Raw genomic sequence first — 20,111 nt, forward strand, 5'->3', positions numbered from 1 at the left:
GTAAGAATGTGGCCAAAAACGGTTACTACATTCACATTCAAAATACCAAGGTCTTTTAGGTTTGGTTTTCTGACGTAACTGGCAACCCGTGGTTGCTCGGCAGCTGAGACTCTACTGACTGCAATGATTGGTAGACGGCTGTAGGTGGCGCCACATGCCAAAACATGATTTCAAAACATAAACATGATTTGCAGTCTGTAAAATATTTTTTTTAATGCAAATATTTTGTCAGTACTGTTGTTGTTGGTGAGTTCAGTTTGTTATATGAACATTATTCCTGAGTCTCTGTGACATATTAGGAGGATTTTATGGCCAGTTGCTTTAGATTTATTACATAATGCACCTTTAACCAACCAGGATGAATTTTATCACGTTTATGTGAGATGACAATAGTTATAAGAGGATAAAGTACTATACAGATGGATCCAATGGATAAAAATGTAGAAAGTTCAGCTGCCGGTATGTAACGTCTACAGGTCTCTTGTTAATTCATTAATCAACAAGTGTGGCTGAAGAACATGTTTGGTTAACTAATGATCACAAAGAGCCTCAAGCTGTTTACACAGAACTGAAGGATCCAGAGAGCTGCCATGATGAAAGACGGCTAACACTAAAATAAAACAAAACAAAAAAGCTTTGGAAGAAGCGGACATCATGATATTGTCATGTTTGTTGACTATAGTTTATATAAGTATGAATAACCAGGTAGAGACTGATGTAGAAGAGAGAAAGGAGAAGGAAAGAAAGAAGATAAGACAGTGAAGTTGAACGGAGAGAGAGAAATAAGACAAAAAGAGGACCACGGCAAAGGCGTGAATCATGGAAATGAAGCAAAACAGGAAAAAGAAAAGGAAGAACACAGAAGACAGGAAAAAGGGAACGAGGGAGTGATGCAGTATTGACAGTGAAGAGCGCTGTTTGTCATTCTTCTTAAAATGAGGGAAGGAGAAGAGATCAAGAAAAAGTGGTGAATATTAGAGAGGAAGACGATTAGAAACAACAGAGGCCTGAGATAATGAAAGCATATAAGACAAGAGCAAAGAAAACACACAGATGAGTGAAAGTGGTTGTTAAGGTGCAACAAACACACAACTGCAGCTCAAACACAGCAAAGAAAACACGTGGAGAACAACCTTAACTGTGCAATTTGTCTGTGTAAAACTATTTTACACCTGTAATTGTTTGGACACAAATCAGCTGCATGTGGACAATGAAGACAATGAGGACAAATAAGAGAAAAGACAACAACGGTACCTGAAAGTTTCTGTCCACGTCTTGTATTTTTCCTTTATTTCAATGTCATCTCGTCTCAGGTTTTGTTCTCGTGGCTGTGTTTTGGTTTTTTTCTTTAGTGTGAGCTGCTCTCTGTGCTGCTGATCCTCAGTCAGCCATCTTCAACTCCACAGGTCTCTGAGCTTCAGGCCTGCAGCAGCCACCACACCTGCTGAACACACACACACACACACATGGGAACACACAGTGTTCAAACAGAGGTGGAGTATTTGCTACTGGAATATCATTTATTCAAATACACGATGTGTCACCTGACAGAAGATCAGCGAAGTTGCCTGAGAAAAGACTTAGTGACGCCTGTTTACTGATTCCAGTGGCTGCTTTTACAGCGTTCCTTCCTTAAGATTACAATCTCTTTCAAATGTTGTTTTATGTCCTCTGTCATTTAACGAGTCCGTCAAACTTCATTGCTCCATGCGAGCAATTTACAATGAAACCTTGTGCCTAAATTGCTGGTTCCCTGAAGATGGGACTTTCTCAACGTGACCTGTGATACAGGAGGTCACACTGTGATTCTGTTTACATGCAGATAATTTGAGTGTTTCCAGGTTGTTTATTAAAATTATTATTATTATTATTAGCGCGTTTTTTGAAGTAAGCGGAAAACAACATAAGGGAGAAGTGGTGGGATTTAACAACTCTAGACTTTTCCCCACTCTTCTTGAACAGGTGTAAAATAAAATAAAAATGTTCCTCAGTACAGGATATTTAAACATAGTGCAAACATTTATATTGTGATGATTAGAAGTTATGTATTATGTAGACTATATTTGGATGATGGCTTAAATACATTTAGGTCAGAGGTCTCGAACCCTATGGAAGCCCATTACGGCCACTTGGGGGGGAAAACAATAGCCAGATACCAAGTCAAAATTATGGGACAGAAAGTCATAATGATGAGATTAAAAATCATCATGTGAATTATCTAACGTTTTAATATCAAAACAAGCATTTTATTTTGAAGTTCTATGAAATATCATTGTAGATATTATAATTTTGATATCTTTTTCTCAAAAGGTTAATTCTTTTTTTTACTTGACCCGACTTCCTACTGAGGCAAACTAGACCCTCAGGTCATTTGTGTTTGAGGCTCCTGATTGAGATGCTAAATAAGCTTACACTGAAAAGCTCCCTGTACTTAGGTTTTTATCTATTTATTTTATATGATGTGTTTTTGAATCAACAAATACTATTATTTACGCTTTGTCAGTGTCGTGAAACAGCACCACTCGGTGGCCGGAAAAGGAGTTGAAAAACTCAAGAGTCACATTTTATTTTATCTGCAAATCAGATTAAGCATATTTTGTCACTTGTGTCCCTAAAAATAAGGCACCTTAACTTAAAATATATATTTGTATTTGATTTCAAACTTTTCTGGTTGAGGTGGCCAATAAAATAAGTCTCGAGCTGCACCCAGAATTAATCATGTATTGTACAGGGCAGGGCACTTTTTCAAGGATTTCAGTGTCTGAATTCTATGTCTGGCATTTCTCTTTTATAAATTCCCCTTGTACAACATGAAAACACAGGCTGTGTCTAAGGCACTACACTGTGAAAGTCCAACCCATCACTTTTAAGATAGTAGTTACCGTTACATTCTGTTGTTTTTACAAGGGCTACATTGACACATCATCAGTTTTGTTTGAAGGACAGTGTTACTGTACTGAATATAAACTCTTAAATAAAAAGCTTTCAGAACACTATTTTTACTCAATAGATGCTGTATTTATTTGTTGTTATGGTGACATAAAGAAGAACGAGTGAGGTCCTTTTAAAGTGAGGTCATCCGAGCAGGAAACAGTCACACACTTTTTTCTGCTCTGTACGCAAACGCTGAAACACGTCGCGCTTGTGTCCCGGACCCGAGTCGTTATTGTCTCATTTGCTGCACTGATTCCCTCTCTTGTCTGTCATCTTGATTTCACAATGTAAAAAAAAAAGAAAAAACATGATTTAAACAAACATGTCCATCTTCCTTTACATGAGAAACAACAACCACCCGTCCCAAAAATAATATTTATATCTCTATGTCTTGTAAATAATATGCTGTGCTTGGATCTCAAAAATTCCCCCTTTATTGTTTTGCCGAGAACATTTAAATAACATAAAAATCTAAATATGGTTAAGTGTTGGAGAGCACAGAGGATCCCAGAGGGCTGGATGAAGATCGGGACGCAAACGCAGCTTCCTGTTCTCTCCTCTGTTATGTACACTGAAGGTGCGACAGCGGCAGGCGGATCAGAAGTTGATGGCTTTGCCAAAGGAAGCAGCCAGGTTTGCTTCTCTGAAGGCTTCTGACACCGTCTGTGGGACAGAGACACAGTGGGAGGAGAGAGGAGTGAAGAGAGAGTTTTTACTTGTTTGATCCCATGTGACACTTAATTCAAAATTCTCTATTTTATCGTACACGCAGTTAATCATCAAAGTATTTTGAGGATTAATCTGGAATGAATATAACTGAGATTTTACAACTTAGTTGACAAAACCCAAGATAACGCAGCAAATTTAATTTATATTCCTGATATGGGATATATAGATATTTGTTTAATATCCCCATCCTGACCAGTTAGGCATCTGAGGCTAACAAAATTAAATATTGTCAATAATTATTACATAAAAAGGAAGATTTTCCGATTATTTACTACCCAAAGCAGTGATTACCTCATCCGGCCTGGGTGTCTATTTATTTTAGTATAGAATACAATGTCTATAGAAAGGTAGCAATATAAAAATATGACTAATATACAGAAGCAGAAACCTGTACATGTAAAACGCAGAGTTAAAGTGATTACAAAACAGGTTTAAGCGTTTCTTATGCATCTTGTGGAGTGAACATTAAAGTAAATGACATCACACAATGAATGTGTTTATCACTTAAATTTCATATCAAGTATGTATTGTTTTACTGCTTGATATGTTAACATAAATACTGAGAAAAACAATTCAAAAAGTGTGTATGTTCCAGCCATGTATTGGATTCTGTGTGTGTGTGTGTGTTACATACTGGATGGGCGTGGCAGACTCTGGCTACATCCTCACAGGAGGCGCCGTATTCCATGGCCAACGCAGCTTCATTGATCATCTCTCCTGCCCCCTGCAGGGAAACACAAATGGTACACAAATCAGGCAGCTATACAACAGGTCTTTAAAGCTTTTTTTAAAAAAAAGACCTGGGTGAACTTTACTTCTCTACTCTGCATCAGTCATATTTCCACATTAACAAAGATGTGTGCAGGTTACACGTTTGAAGTTTGGAATGAAAGTCTTACAGATCCAAGGATGTGCGCCCCCATCATTCTGTCTGTCTCCTTGTGGCCGAGGATCTTCACCAGGCCGTCGGTGTCGGCGTTGGTTTTAGCTCGGCTGTTGGCTGCAAAGGGGAACTTGCCAACTTTGTATGGGATGCCCTGAGGAGCAGAATAGGTGGAAGGAGGTTGTAAAACACTGGTGGTGGACGCTCGGCATCGAAAACGACAGCGTTTCAGGCTAAAATTAGTTTTCATCTCCTCCACATTAACAAAGATGCGACATGTTTCACTGTCACTGCTGTCATTGTTGCTTTCAAAGAAACACGTCGGTCTACTTTGCTGAGCAAAAATGAGCAGATAGTCACAGCCGGAGAGGGCAGCTGATGAACATTATGGATCATTTAGAAGCTAAAACAACTCATATTTCCTTCAGGAGATGGTGGAGACCAAAAACAGAGCTAAAAAGAAGTCATTTTGGATTTAGATTCATCAGGTGGATGCAAACTCCACTCCAACAAGATGGTTATGCGACAGTCACACTTGAAATGGACAGGCTCATACTACTTTGTGTAGTCCACAGAAACAAAACCATACTGCAGCCACATCAAAATATTATGTAAAAATTCTCCTCATTCACTCACCTCCTCTTTGAGCTGCTCCTCTGTCTTGCCGACCCAGGCCACCTCTGGGTGAGTGTAGATGACGGAGGGAACACAGTTATAGTCAATGTGCACGGCACCGCCGGCTATGCCCTCGACACAGATGATGCCCTCGTCCTCGGCCTTGTGGGCCAACATCGGCCCGGCTACCACATCACCAATGGCATAAATACTGAGGAAGAAAGAAAATGTCTTGTATATTGAATGGATGGTAAATTGAAAGAATAAATTAACTAAAAGATTCTGCATTTTATTTTATTAAATGGAAATACCTTCAGTTAATAGTGTTTGTCAAGCTATGTCAGGTGAAGGATACACAATGCTACAAAATCAATAATGTCAATAAAAGGGTTTTAATAACTACCAACGTCTCAGACTGTCACTCACAGATACTCAACATGAGTCACGATTAAGTTCAGTCTTACCTGGGTACTTTGGTTTGGAAGCGGTTGTTGACAGGAACGCGCCCCCTGTTGTCCAGCTCGATACCAACGGATTCCAGACCGAGGTTCTGGGTGAAAGGTCGTCTGCCGATACACACCAGCAGCACATCGCAGGTCAGCGTTTCATTCTTCCCTCCAGCTGCTGCCTCCACTCTGAAACATCAAACATAAACACATGCAGTTACAAAACGCTCATAAAATGAGCAGAATGTACATTTCAAAAGTCAGCAAGCTTCAGGAAAACTGTACTAACGCCACATCGATTTTGCCGTCCGGCCTTTTGGTGGCTCCCATGACTTTGGTGCCGAGCTTGAACTTGAGGCCCTGCTTCTGTAAGATCCGCTGAAAGTTCTTGGCGATCTCCATGTCGATGCCCATGCCGCCAACGTGGCCCAGGAATTCCACGGCCGTAACCTTGGAGCCCAGACGCTGCCACACTGACCCCTGAAGGACAGGAGGATGCACATTTGTCAGGCTTATAGATTCAAGTGCTCTGAAAGTGCTCATGAACGGGTTTGCTGTTGTGGCTGACCAGCTCCACTCCAATGACTCCAGCTCCAATGACGATCAGCTCCCCTGGCACTTTTGGCAGAGACAGAGCTCCTGTTGATGATACGATGGTGTCCTCATCAATCTAAAGACACAGAGAAACAAAAAACGAATAGTTTAACAGTTTATTAAACATACGTGTTCATGTTCTTTCAACTGAATATTTGGTTAAGTTGATATTATATACTAGCCATCAAATAATTGGTTGTTTTTTTGATAAGTGGCCATAAAAACTAAGCCATAATATTTTTTATATGAACCATGTTGTGTTCCACAATCAAAGAATTTGGACTTTTAAATTAGTTCCAGTAAATGCTCCAGAAAAATCCACATTTGCCTGTTAACACCTACTGATCTTGATTGATTTGATTAAAACTCAACTGTACCTGGATTCCAGGGAAGGGCGTGACCTCAGAGCCAGTGGCAAGGAGGATGTTCTTGCTGTTGATGACCTGCTCGCTGCCGTCTTCCGATGTGGCCGTCACCTGGTTCTTACCCGTCACCCTCCCAAAACCGTTAACGTGGGTCACCTGGGTGAAGGACATCATGCTGTAAACACCAAACACTTGTGGTTCTAAATAAAGTGCAAATAACAGGCGCAAAAAAAAGAAGAAGAGAGAAGACTGACTTTGTTCTGTTTGAATAGATGTGCGATTCCTCCCGTTAGTGCTTTGACCGCCCCGCTCTTCTGAGACATCATCTTCTCCAGGTTCAACGAGATGCCTGAGACTGAGACACAGAGATTTGAATCTAAAGCTGCTCCAACTGGTAGTTGTGACCTAGAAATAGCACTCGCAGTGCAAAAGAGTGCAACGAGGCCATTCATTTCTCGCAGTGAAAATACATTCCGTATCTTGGAAGGTTAAGAAAAGATCACAACCAAAATCTTTTTACTTCTTCAATGAGCCATAAACTACACTCACAGAAGTGTTCATCAAAATCCACCATTAACTTTTGAGTATTACGACTCAATATGTCGCAATATGCAATACACATAATATCTGTGGTGGAGGTTCAGTTATCAACATTTAGCCAATGTTAAAGGACGACTGTGAAAAGGAAAATACCTCTGAGTCAACTGTTACAAAGCTGCACATAAATGCACTGCATAACAACTTACACATTACTTACTATGGAAATAACTAACTATGAGCAAAATGACCGTGTTATAAACGATTACAATCAAGAAATGTCATTGATGACAATGTTAAATTGCAGTAGCCATGACAGTTGACCTGGCAGCACGTGTCAGTGGCTGCAGGGGTCACCAACATAGCCAGACAGAGCTGCAGAAGGTGCTGCCTCCCAGAGGTCAGGAAAAAAATTGCAACTCAAATGTGTGATACAATAATTGTCAGATTGACAGTGTCAATTGGCTACAAAATATAAACTTTACAAGGAAAGACAACAACAACAACTCATGCATCTTCTGCCAGGCAACAATTCTCAACCTGGCAGCCTCTTAAGTGTCTGGATTGAAAAATGTCCTGTTAAAAAGTCCAGTGTGGCCTCTTACTTTCAATGCCTCTGCTTTCAAAGTCCTTGCCATGAGCCAAGTGGTAAAAATAGGAGTTGTTCAACAGAGCCTGCAATCACAAAATATAAATGAACTCAACAAGAGAATCACATTTATCTGCAGCAATCACACCATTCAAGATCGACAACAGTCGACTTTATATTACAGAAGATTTGACAGACTGTTTTACTGTGAGGACACCCAAGTATATGATTAAAATAATCTTAATTGCAGCCCTACGCTACAGAATAGAAAGAGTAACAGACTCTCTAAACGCCATTCAGGTCAAAACAAAGAGCACTTCATTACCTTTGAGGGGATGCAGCCGACATTCAGGCAGGTTCCGCCCAGTGTAAGATTCTTCTCCACACATACCGTCTGTTGAAGAAAACAATTATACAAAGTGTAAATGTGTTTCCATAATGTAACAGTGAAATAAAATGAAGGGGGATGCATTTGTGAGCTCTCAGTGAGGCGTCTTACTTTGAAGCCGAGCTGTGCTGCTTTGATGGCAGCGACGTAACCACCTGGTCCAGAGCCGACAACTGTGACGTCTGCGTCAACTACAGAGAGGCAACAAACCAACGTTTAAAAATGGAAAAATACATTTATTTATCTGAAAATACACATTTTAAAATAAAACACAGTAGTATGAGTGTTGTCTTTAACATTGAAAATGATAACTCTCATAACTCAGCGTCTCAGAAGGAATCTGTGTTTATCATCTTAAAACCTCTTTTTACCAAATGTAGACATGTTAAAGAAAGATATGCCAGATGTAATAAGTAGATACCATGTCAGTCTAACTGGAGACAACTATCAAACAAGTGGCTAAAGTACACACAAGACTGTTATTAATGAAAAACAGGTGATAAGATTACAGATTTACTTACTTGCTGCTTTGTCAGCATAAGTTCTGACAGATACAGTTGCAGCTCCATGCAATTTGCAGGGAAGTTGGTGGCTCCGCTGTGAGTCAAACAAGGCAGTGTTTAAACACGTACTGTAATTTATGTGGAAAATTCGCTTTTCTGACTACAGGTTCGTTTCCATTTCACACATGATGATCTCATTCATGATTAAAAAGACATTCTACACATTTTCCCCAGCCCATTGTGGTGACAATTTATTATGAGAATACATTTAGAAAACCAACCAAAGTCAAAGTAATCACTCTGCATGTCTAATGATAAACAGATCTTTTGTTGTAAAATATCCTTGTGCTATAAGAGTTGCACTGAAAACAGATTTTGTAAAGATCTTAAGTGTGATATCAACACAATCAAGATCACAACAAAGTTTTTTATTTCTGCAAAAGTGTCATACGTTTCCTCGTTGCTGATTGAGCAGGATGTCAACATGTTACAATAACATTGCTCACATACACATAACCAGCTGTATGATGCAGCTGTAGCAACTTAACTACCGCTGGACCATACACAACTTACCCAGCACCAGTGACCAGTGTAACCTATATTCAGTCGCCTCAGAAGGTTGTTAAGCAAGATTTTTAGTTTCCTGAATTTCCTAAATGAGTCACGGTAAAAGTTAGGTAACCACTGCTAACTAGCTTAATGTGCTATAGTGTATATATAGCATACATTCATCTGTGTCGTGTCATAATTACCATTTAATACGAGCACACAATGCAACCTAATCTAAACATACTCATTTGTTAGCTAACGTCGCCCCGTTCTGTTTTCTACAACAAATGTCGTGACTTCGTTTAAAACTCGACTTTCGATTAACTTAAATAAAACCGAAACAAAAAGGGAGAGTTAGAAAATATGATTTAATATAAAATCACGTATTGGGTAACATGTACTATTCAACAACAACGACAACATATCTAAATCGCAGGTTCTCCCAATGGAATCTGGTGGTGGTTCCTCTCCGTCACTGAACCGGAGTTAGCTGTCACGCTAACTAGGCCCAAGAAGCCAATGTGAAAAACAACAGTATCCTCGGCGCCTACAGCTAATGAGATAATTCTGAAACTGATCCGGACAACACACGGAAGACAGCGGGTTGACAAGTCCTGTGTTTACCGTGGCCAGAGAGCGGTATAACTGCGTCCAGCTCTGCATCTTGTTGGTGTCCCTTCCCTGGTTCAGTCACCTACAGCAAGCTAACCAGCCAAGGACTCCCGAGGTTGCGCATGCACAGTACCACTCCGCACAGGCGTCGCCGCTTAATGACGTATGTGACTACAAAGGTAAGTGTTATGAAGTTTCTTTCATGTACAACAATCTTTGTATTATATATTGTATTTTATTAGGCCGAGCACTCACACGGTGGTGCGAGGACATATTTTAATTCATAGAACTATCCCCCCCTCCCACTAAAACTTGAAAACAAACAAAAAATTGACACATATCTTAAATATAAATAAATAGATAAATAAATAAATAAATAAATAAAAACATTTCTGAATTATCGGTTTATATTGCAGTTCATTATACTTGTCACTAGAGGGCGCCCAACTGCAACTTATCACCTGCTCAAACGCAACTGAGCAAAACTAAACCTTGTCTTATACTTGTAGGTTAAATGTTCCCCCTCCTGCCACTATTGTGCCATGAATGCTTTTTTTTTTTTTTTTTTTTTTTTTTTTAAATAACCCACTACAGTTTCAAAGGCACCATGGGGAGAATTATCAGCTGCATCTACAGCTTCCCTCAGCTTTGTGGAGCTTTGTGGAGCATTGTCGTCACAGTTGCAGTTCATTGTTTATCTATTCAGGCCATAACTCTACAGTGATGGATCACTTTTCACAGGAAGTTATTTTCCACTAGAACAAACAGGACACCGCAGAATTAAGATTCTTTTAATGATCAAATGGAGCTAAATGTATATAAATATCACAATGTATGAAATACATTTTTTCAAGTTTTAAAATAGTACTTTATTTTCTCATATTCATCTTCATCATAATATTCATCTTTTATCATAATAGTAAGACTGAGAATGATAACAAAACTATATTGTTATTGTTAATTGTTAACCATTGGGCCCCTTCAGGAACCTGTGAGTAACAACAAGTACAGACAGCTAAAAATGCTCATTCATTCATTCATTCATTCATTCATTCATTCATTCATTCATTCATTCATTCATTCATTTTTACAAGACACTCATTGAATGTTGTTCCGGATTCCCTTACTTCACTTCTTAGTATAATTTATTTATTGACCTACAACTCTGAAATAACCAGAGTGACTGCAGCAGCCATTGAATCGAAAAGGCTTTTGACCTTTTTTATGTTTGTCTCTGGTTTACTTCAACAAGATCCCAGAAGTGAGTGTCCATATTAAGTTTATCTTGTGAAACACATCCAGATGGGGGCCCCTTTGAGACCTGCTGACAGTTGAATTCAATTAAAACCTGATGCCAACGTCCCAGAAAACACTCCCTACTACTCTCAAAGAAGCACAGGCTTTCAAAGTCAATAGTTCCCGATGTGAAGAGCTTGCCTTCATGTCCCCGTCTCGAGCCTTTTCACGAGCTAAAATAAGAGTTTCCCCCTCTTTCCCCAAGTCGACATGAGCAAAGTGAGCGCTGTGAAAAGCCCAGAGAGAGCTTCCATTTGATGACTGGCAGCCTCAGGTCTTGCGTCTGTGTGACACTATGGCCACTACAAAAGCTCGTCCTTTCTCCTGCTGCAGAATAACACTGAAAAGAGAAGAAAAGACGTGGTGCATGATGGGGAGGAGTGAGGAATTTAGAAGGGGAAAGGGAGGAGGACGGGGTGTGTGTGTGTGTGGGGGGGGATTTTTGTCTTTTGAAATGGGCCCAGCGCAGATGTACGGGGCAGGAGGATTAGGCTGTGGGTGTTGGTGATGTTCACCCAGCTCGCCTCTTCCTGGCCCTTTGTGGCACCCAGCGGCCTTCAAGGTTGTAAGTTGCTGGCTGGTGTGCCAACGAGGCTCAGTGTGGATCCCGACTATAGTGGTGCAACCCCAGACACCCCCCACCTCCCCCCGCTGCTGCTGTCTTACCCATTTCCACTCAGAAGATGAGTTAGGGGAGTGAGTGTCAGCCCATCTGATCAGCACTTATGTCTGTCTGTCTGTGTATCTGTATGGAAATATCTTTATGAGGACCACTTTGAATTTTAAACCAGAGGAAGTGAGGACATTTTGGCTGATCCTCAGTCTCACTGATTTTAGGGTTGGGGATTAGAATTAGGTTCAAGTTAGGGTTAAGGTCAGGCATTTGGTTGTGATGGTTAAAGGTTAAAGGTTATGGTACAGTGGCTTCAATCCTGGGACAAATACCCAGTATATATAGTAGTTTAATTTAAAGGTGCCGTATGTAAGAATGTGGCCAAAAATGGTTACTACATTCAAACTGTAACTGGCAACCCGTGGTTGCTCGGCAGCTGAGACTCTACTGACCGCAATGATTGGTAGACGGCGGTAGGTGGCGCCACATGCCAAAACATTATTTCAAAATATAATTTGTAATCATATATTTGTAAAATATATGATTTGCAGTCTGCAAATGCAAATGTTTTGTCTGTACTGTTGTTGTTGGTGAGTTCAGTTTGTTATATGAACATTATTCCTGAGTCTCTGTGACATATTAGGTGGATTTTATGGCCAGTTGCTTTAGATTTATTACATAATGCACCTTTAGAGGTGAAGTGCATCAATTACACAAGCCAAAATACAAAGTAAGTTTAAGACTGATTGATTATACTGGTTGAAATTCATGCTGCACACTTATGAGCATCCTCTTTGGCACATTTGATCACTGTCAGGACAGACACTGGTGCTTTTCCGTTGTGCAGTATCAGTTTTTATTATCATGATGACCAGTTTAAGCTCAACATTTTTTTTCCAGTTTTAGGTCAAATTGTTTTCATTTATTAATTATCACCAAAAATGAATATTTCCTTAGAATGAGCCTTGTATATTACACTGGGGGTCCACCATGTTTAGGACTGAGCAATTAATAACATTTTATGGCCAATATATGGCCTACTGCAATATGGCCTACTGCAATTTTCATATCGCAGTAGGCACAATATTTGTTAAAGCCAAAATGTGTGTCATGTTTTCTAGATATACGCATCATATTCTTCAGACTGCAGGGAACATCTATGTTTCTCACAGATATGCACAATTATTACACCGTAAATGATTTTTTCGAATGAAAATGAGAATCATGATGTCAAGATTTCCATTCCCTCTGATATCGCGAATCATATCGCAATCGCAATTCCTGTTTAAATAATCGCAATTAGATATTTATTCAGAATCATTCAGCCCTAACCATGTTATACAGCCACGTTTGTTTGCAAAAAGTATTCATATGGGTGCAATATGCAACTTCACCCCTAGATGCCACCAAATCCTACCCAGTGGACCTTTAATTGTTAAAATTAGTTAAGTGCGGAACAAACCAACAGCAAATGTCATCAACCTGTTAGTCTGTGATGATCCGCCTCTCTCTTTATTTAAATTGAAATATCTTAACAGACCTGTTTTATTCTGATGCAGGAATGTATCTCTTCATGATCCTCACGCATCATCCGAGTACATCACCCAGCCATGGAAAAGAAAAGGGGGGGGGGGGGGGTGGTAAGAGGGAGAGGCACATATTCTCGGGCCGCATTGTGGAGTGGAATGCCATTGAATTTGGGTGTTTTTTTTCATGCACCAGCCTCTTTTGTGTACAGGCTATGGAAGTCCATTGTGCACGCAGACACCCTGAGAAAAGAGGCGAGCTTGGAGCTGTTGTCTGCCTGTGTTTCTGCAGCCCTCGGGCCCTAAAAGAGCCTGAATGAGGCTCTGCCATCGGAAGCAGCCGGCCCGAACCGAGAGACAATGCCACTGGGCAACTTTGAAGACCGGCAACAATTAAAAGTGCAGCTTCACTATATTAATTATGCATTCATGCTTTTGTCTTGGCCTTTTCTTGCAAGGGGAGAAGGGCTGGAGGGTGAGGTGGGGGGGGGGGGCAGAGGTGGGTAGGCAGCTGTTTGGAGTGGCTGTGCGGTTTAAAATTCAACAAGTCCGACGAAGAAAGAGAGATTACAGTGGATAAACAGCACATGCAAATGCTGCTGCTGAAAATCCATTGTGTATGCAGCTGGATGTTAAGTTCACGGGATTATGCTCACAAACAGGAACTTGTGCAACAAAAACACTCCAGTATTCATCCAGCAAAATAAGTAAATGAATGAATAATAAACAAAATACAACTTTGTGTAAAAAGATTTTTTTTTCTGAATTAAAAAAAAAAAGCAGATCCAGAGAGTTGCTAGGAAACTTGGAGTTAGAGCTTGAGATTTGCGCTTTGCAGACCCTTTTTCTTTAAGGGTTTTTTCCTTCCCTCCTCCCTCAGTTGCAGGCAGGACACACATTAAGCAGCTTTCTGAAGGCATTGAGGTGAATTTCTGCTGGCTGGCCACTCTGACAGGTGGCTCTGTTGTGCTACGATTTGCCAGCAAACAGTTCCTTTTGCACCAGTGGGAAGGTTTATTCAGAAAAAGCCAACACCGCTTTGAAAAATCGTTCTGTTTAGGGGGAATTTATGCCTCGTTTACAACCAAATCTCTCACATGGAGGAGGATGTGGACTCACGGTTTCCACCTGCTGGTGAAGAGACAAAGTGCACATGCACAACACTGTCAGATAGTTGCTTTCAGTGTTGGGCTTTGTTAAAATTCATATAAAACATTAATCCCACAGGGTTTTTGGTCACTAATTCAAGGGGAAAAATTGAGATCCCACAACTCTTTATTAAATGTTCCACAAATGCTAAGGGCAACGGCAAACAGGAAGTTAGCCAAAAGATGACATTACTGACAGCAGCTTTAACTTTTCTTTTCTTCACGTCTTTGCAAAGAATTATATGAAAGTGACAGTTACATCTTTTGAAATGAACATATTTCTTTTTGTACATAACCAGAGACGTGCCCAGGCATTTGGAAGGGCAGGGGCACCTTCTGTGCACTACACTCTTAGAAATAAAAGTACTAAGTAGAACCGTATAAGGTTCTTCGGCTTGTCCTGATAGGAGAACCCTTTTTGGTTCCAGGTAGAACCATTTATAAAGGTTCCACCTGGAACCCTTAGTGTTACCAAGAACCCTTTTAAAACCCTTTACTCAGGAAAGGGTTTTTAAATGGTTCTCTATCAAAATGGTTCTTACTGGAACCATTATTGTTACCAAGAACCCTCAGAAGCAAATGGTTCCATGTAGAACCTAAACCCTTGTAGAAGAACCCTTTTGGAACCCTTATTTCTAAGAGTTTAGTACACTCATGGCAGACATGTCCAAAGTGCGACCTGATGGCCAAAGACAGCCCGGCCCTGGGGACAGAATTCCATGTGGATCTCTATCTGGACTACCAGACATTATTGTTTAATTAATTTCTAATGCTGATTTTCTTTACAGCACTGAATATCGTTTCCACCAAGGACAACATTTTGGGACACTGTCATGTAGGGGCAGTAGGGAGCTTCATAACAGCACCCTTTTTGATTGGAAGGGCACCCATCATCATACGGATCATCTGCACCACGGTTCTCCACTTTAGAATCAAACTTTTTTTTTTTTTTTTTTTAAATTAATATATTTTTTATAACCTCACAAGAGGACAAAAGGGAACGCCACTGTACATAACAGCAACATTAAATAGCTCTCTACCTCTATCACAGTCATAGCGGTGGACACGATAGACTGTCCTACAACAACTGCGGGGCAGGAAACAGACGGAGAAGGGCACTGAGCGGTCAGGACAAAAACAGGTTTCTGTGTCACACACTGAAAACGACCACAGATCAATTCTAATTAGCTTTGGTAGGTTGTGTGTGTGTGTGTGTATTGTAAACAAGTGTTTGATGACGAAAAGTGGAGCAGACAGACTCTGTTATCTAAAGGTATCCCCTTAATGAGGTCGTTTTACTTAGAAGTTGAAGTTGAGTGGACAGGTTTTAATCACTCACCCCTTTAGAGATACAACACACAACATAAATAATAATGAGCAAGATCAGATGTCACCACTAATTATTAATTAAACATCCTGCTTGAGTACAATGAGAACACAGAACACAACTTTTTAGATGTTGTTTAGATGAGAGGCAACTGAGTTACCCCTTTTGTTGTTTTTTTTTATTTATTTTTAAATTCTAAATCCAGATGCATATCTGTAAAAGGACAAATTGAATTGACCTACTTACACTTTGATATAATTCACAGCCGACAGCTGTACAATGTACTGATTTATGATTTTTGTAAAGCGACAAAATTGCCCTCACGCGTCTGCAGTTTCTCTCCTTTGGCACAAACAAAGCTTAAACCTGGTATTCATGGCAGCAATGTGCTGTGTGGTACAGGGGTCGGAGTTCACGTGTGTTGGCAGTGGGCACCATGTGTTTCAAATACAAACAGGACTGAGTGAATGAAAAGCTGAATGCACAGCTCATTAGTGCTGCAGGACACTGTAGGAAGAGAGTCAGAGATGGTATAGCTGGAGTGAACACAAGAGTGGCTCAACACATTCCTGCCTCTTTATTAAGGTGATCTGTGACCCCCGTCTGTCCCAAAATAGAACGTTCTTTTTCCATTGTGTTCATGTGTGCGCACGTGTGTTGTGGTCGGGGCTAATACAGCGCATATCGGACCTCTTCTCTCCTAAAAAGGAACTTGTTGTCAGTTGAGAGACCACTTAGAGCTCTTATACTCTCGTCAGTAAGTGCAGATAAAAGCGAATCAGACCTGCTGTTTTCTGAAGCCTCCTCCAGTGGAGAGGCTGGAGTGGAGCATGTTGTTTCATTGCTGGTATGCAGAGAGCGGCCCGGATGCACAAAGACGCTGGTAATAACAGTTAATCTTTGCAAAGGTTCAATGGCTGCCAACCCAGCAAACAGCCAACCAGAGCCTGTGCGACAATGGCCACCAAACATCAAAGTAGGAGGCAGCGCAGAGCGGCCGGTTCCCATCACCTAAATCAACAAGGTCTGGCTGGAGTCATGGATGTTACGGACTGCTTGTTTGTACTCCATCAGGCATTTCCACCTTCATTAAACGCCGCTACCGAGTGTGTCTCTTGTTGTGTGTTGTGTTGTGTTTTGTTGTGTTGTGCCATCACTGTGGTTTGCAGTAAAATCCAGAAGAAACTTAGGCTCAACCTCATTTCACCCGCTTGCCCCTTCCACTTGCCTCACCCCTCTGTTTTGTACATTCACATGTTCACATTGGGGGTCCTGATTGTTGATGAGGTGGAGGGGTAGAGAGGCTTCAGAGGCACACTTCAAACAGACGGCTATGAGAATGTTTTTCTCAGCTTAACTGAATCCAAGGAAACAAACTGAATATTTACAGAATATCTGCACCTTGAGACTGCAAAGTTGTTTACTTGCCTTGTTTGTATGGATTTTTCCTCAGCTATTAATTGCATTCAACCACATATTTTAGCTGGCAGACGACGATAAAGTTTGCACATTGATCCAGGTCGGATTTGTTGGATTTGTTAACAAACCGATCACAACGAGTTAACGTGGTTCACCTCAGGGGTGCATGTGTTCTTTCACAGATTTTTTTAGTTCTCTATAACTTATCAGAGTAAGTGTACAGGTGAGCACATTATACAGTTTGCAGATGATGTTAGTCATAGGCGATAAGAATGTACCGTATAGAGTACATCTATCTATAAAGCAAGTTGCGTCTGTGTGCCTGTCTGTCTTTCTGTGACAGGTATATCTCGCTGACCGTTAGTCAGATTGCCCTAAGACTTTGGATATGGTTTGAGCATGACCCGATGGTGTGCATCCTTGATTTTCAAATTTTTTGGAGGAATTTTAATTTTCACTGATTTATCATGCTGCACCAGACATCAGCAAAAAAAATAGTATCTCGGAATGACTTGAAATTTACCATCATAATAGTCGGCATCGCACTGAACAAGGATCCGTTGAAAATATTTGCACACCTCTTAATGAATAATTTTAATGAATTTTCGAAATTCAGGAAATTATCCATTTGCCCTGATGCACTTTGACTTTCTTCTCAAAAACAAAATGTATCTCGGAATGACTTGAAATTTACCATCGTAATAGTCAGCAGTGTCCTGAACAAGAATCCGTTAAAAATATTTGCAAATCTCTTTAGGAATAATGTAAATGAATTTTTGAAATTCAGGAAATGGTTGATTTGACCTGATGCACTTTGACAGTGAGCTGACTTTCTTCTTAAAAACAAAAAGTATCTCGGAATGACTTGAAATCTACCATCATAATAGTCGGCATCGCCCTGAACAAGGATACATTGAAAATATTTTCAAATCTCAAGGAATCATTTTAATGAATTTTTGAAATTCAGGAAATGATCCATTTGCTCTGATGCACTTGAGGTTGCACAGTGTTTGTATTATTTTAGCCTTTTCATGCATTCCCATAACTGAAAAATCTTTTTCAGCTCCCACAATAGGAATACATACTTCCTACGGGCACTGCACTAATTGGATTGAATTTGTGGAATTTGGAATTTTTTCAAAGATCTCTTGGCTTGTTTTTAGGGAAAACACCAAAGTTTTAATATGCTTTTTAAAATTAATCATAACTTTGACTGAACAACACATACGATGAAGACATGCATATTGTAAAACCTGAAGATATGACACACTATAAACACCTAAATACCCCTGTCTTTTTGGAAACCTACCCCTAACCTCACTCACCCTTATTTCATTTGCAGGACAGGTTGGACTATTCATTCGTCTACAATCCAAAAAATTATATTGGATTACACAAAAAATCCAATATTATTCCCCAGTGGTGTTAAATGACCAAGTAGTGGATAAATAAATAAATACTTGGACACCATCCTTCATGACAAACTGACCTTTGATTTTCACTTTGAGGCTGCTTGCAAGAAAGCCCACCAGCACTTGTGCTTTCTTTGCAAGCTGGACATATTTGGTGTTGACAGAACCTTTATGAACATCTTTTATACATGCTTTATTGAATTGGTTTTTAACCTTCTCTTGTATCTGGTGATATGACCTCTTGAACCAGAAGAACAGGACCAGTTTACATGGCATTGTAAAGGTGTGCTGCAAAGTGAGAGGCTCAACTTTCAATAATCTCACTCACATATACAAGTCCATGGTTTTAAAGAAGGCCTTGTCACTTCTTGCTGACCCCAGCCATCCTATACTGTAGCAGATGAATTCATGTCGATGCCTTCAGGCCACAGACTGCAGAGGTACAGAACCAACAGACTTAAGAATTCTTTTGTCGTTGAGTAATTTTTGTCGCTGCTTTTTTTGTCTTGTCAGTCTTTGTAACTGATGTTCGTGTCTATTTTTATTTATTTTTTGTTTGCTGTTGGCTGTGCTTCAATTCGCCCCTGGGGGATACAGTCTCTTATACATATCATAAACTGGTCCAACAGTGTTCCCAGGATGTTTACACTTTGCTGCAGACAAGCACTTAACAATGTCCACATTAGTATTGCGTTATTACAACAGCTGACAGTGGCCTTTTTTTTGTTTCTTTCCATAAAATGTTGAATCTCTGGCAAAAAAACACATCTTGTCTACACTAAAAATGCCATAAAAGTAGAACCATATACGGTTCTTCGGCTTGTCCTCATAGGAGAACCCTTTTTTGGCTCCAGGTGGAACCTTTATAAAAAGTTTCTACCTGGAACCAAAAAAGGGTCCCTTTTTTAGGGTTCCCTCAAGAACCCTTTTAAAACACTTTATTCAGGAAAGGGGTTTTAAAGGGTTCTCTGGATCAAAATGGTTCTCCATTAGTGTTACCAAGAACCCTTGAAAAAACATTTCCTCGGGAAAGGTTTTTTTAAGAAGCAAATGGTTTCAGTTAGAACCTCAGCCCTTGTAGAAGGACCCTTTTGGAACCCTAACAGTGTAAGTACGCGATGACGTATTTGACGGAGTGTCCCATCTCGCAGGGCTAGATTTTAAACACTACCTCGTGTAATTCAGTTCCAAGAGAGAGTGCATGCTACCTAATGCTAGTCCTCCTGTACACCTTCCCCCTATCAGAGAGGCGTCACCATCAATATGAGCCTTGACTTGTGTTGTTTCTGTAGTTTTGATGGTGCGTTCTCTGCAGTAGACCCAGCCCATATGATCGATGGATCGCTTCAACGCGTTGTGACGTGACAGGAACGCCATGTGGTTTTTGACAAGTGAAAGCTTTCGGAGGCCTGTGAACTTTCCTCCTGACTGTTACCAGCTCCAGAGCCTGACCTCTGACCTCTGTGCTAGTGCAGGAGAGGCAGCAGGGAGGTGTTGGGGTGGTGGATGTTTAATGACATCCAGTCTGTGCTGTGTGACATGACCTCATTACCTCAATCCATGTAATGGTAGCCAGTGGGGGATTATCATGAGCCTGACTGTAGTTAACACTGCTGCTGTTGTTAA

The 20,111-nt window shown here is 40.4% G+C and overlaps 1 protein-coding gene across 1 annotated transcript; it reads right to left on the reverse strand.

The window, feature by feature from the left end:
- Positions 1-2,977: 2,977 nt before the first annotated feature.
- On the reverse strand, positions 2,978-9,887 carry dld (deltaD). Its single transcript, XM_083894122.1, has 14 exons — positions 9,757-9,887; positions 8,602-8,677; positions 8,192-8,271; positions 8,018-8,086; positions 7,709-7,778; positions 6,821-6,921; positions 6,579-6,722; positions 6,176-6,277; positions 5,897-6,087; positions 5,626-5,796; positions 5,183-5,372; positions 4,563-4,700; positions 4,298-4,387; positions 2,978-3,597 (listed from the first exon to the last, which is right to left on the reverse strand). The coding sequence occupies exons 1-14, from the start codon at positions 9,793-9,795 to the stop codon at positions 3,532-3,534; spliced, it is 1,527 nt and encodes a 508-aa protein (XP_083750248.1). The 5' UTR covers positions 9,796-9,887; the 3' UTR covers positions 2,978-3,531.
- Positions 9,888-20,111: the final 10,224 nt, after the last annotated feature.

This window comes from Microchirus variegatus (genome assembly GCF_963457635.1).
Source record: "Microchirus variegatus genome assembly, chromosome: 8".
Classification (NCBI taxonomy): domain Eukaryota; kingdom Metazoa; phylum Chordata; class Actinopteri; order Pleuronectiformes; family Soleidae; genus Microchirus; species Microchirus variegatus.

Excerpts from the sequence above, each read along its gene's own strand:
- dld (XM_083894122.1), bottom strand. The coding sequence starts at position 9,795 with ATGCAGAGCTGGACGCAGTTATACCGCTCTCTGGCCACG. Across the intron at positions 6,088-6,175 it reads GAGTCATTGGAGTGGAGCTG|GGGTCAGTGTGGCAGCGTCT; the intron begins GTCAGCCACAAC and ends CCTGTCCTTCAG. Across the intron at positions 5,373-5,625 it reads TTCCAAACCAAAGTACCCAG|TATTTATGCCATTGGTGATG; the intron begins GTAAGACTGAAC and ends TTTCTTCCTCAG.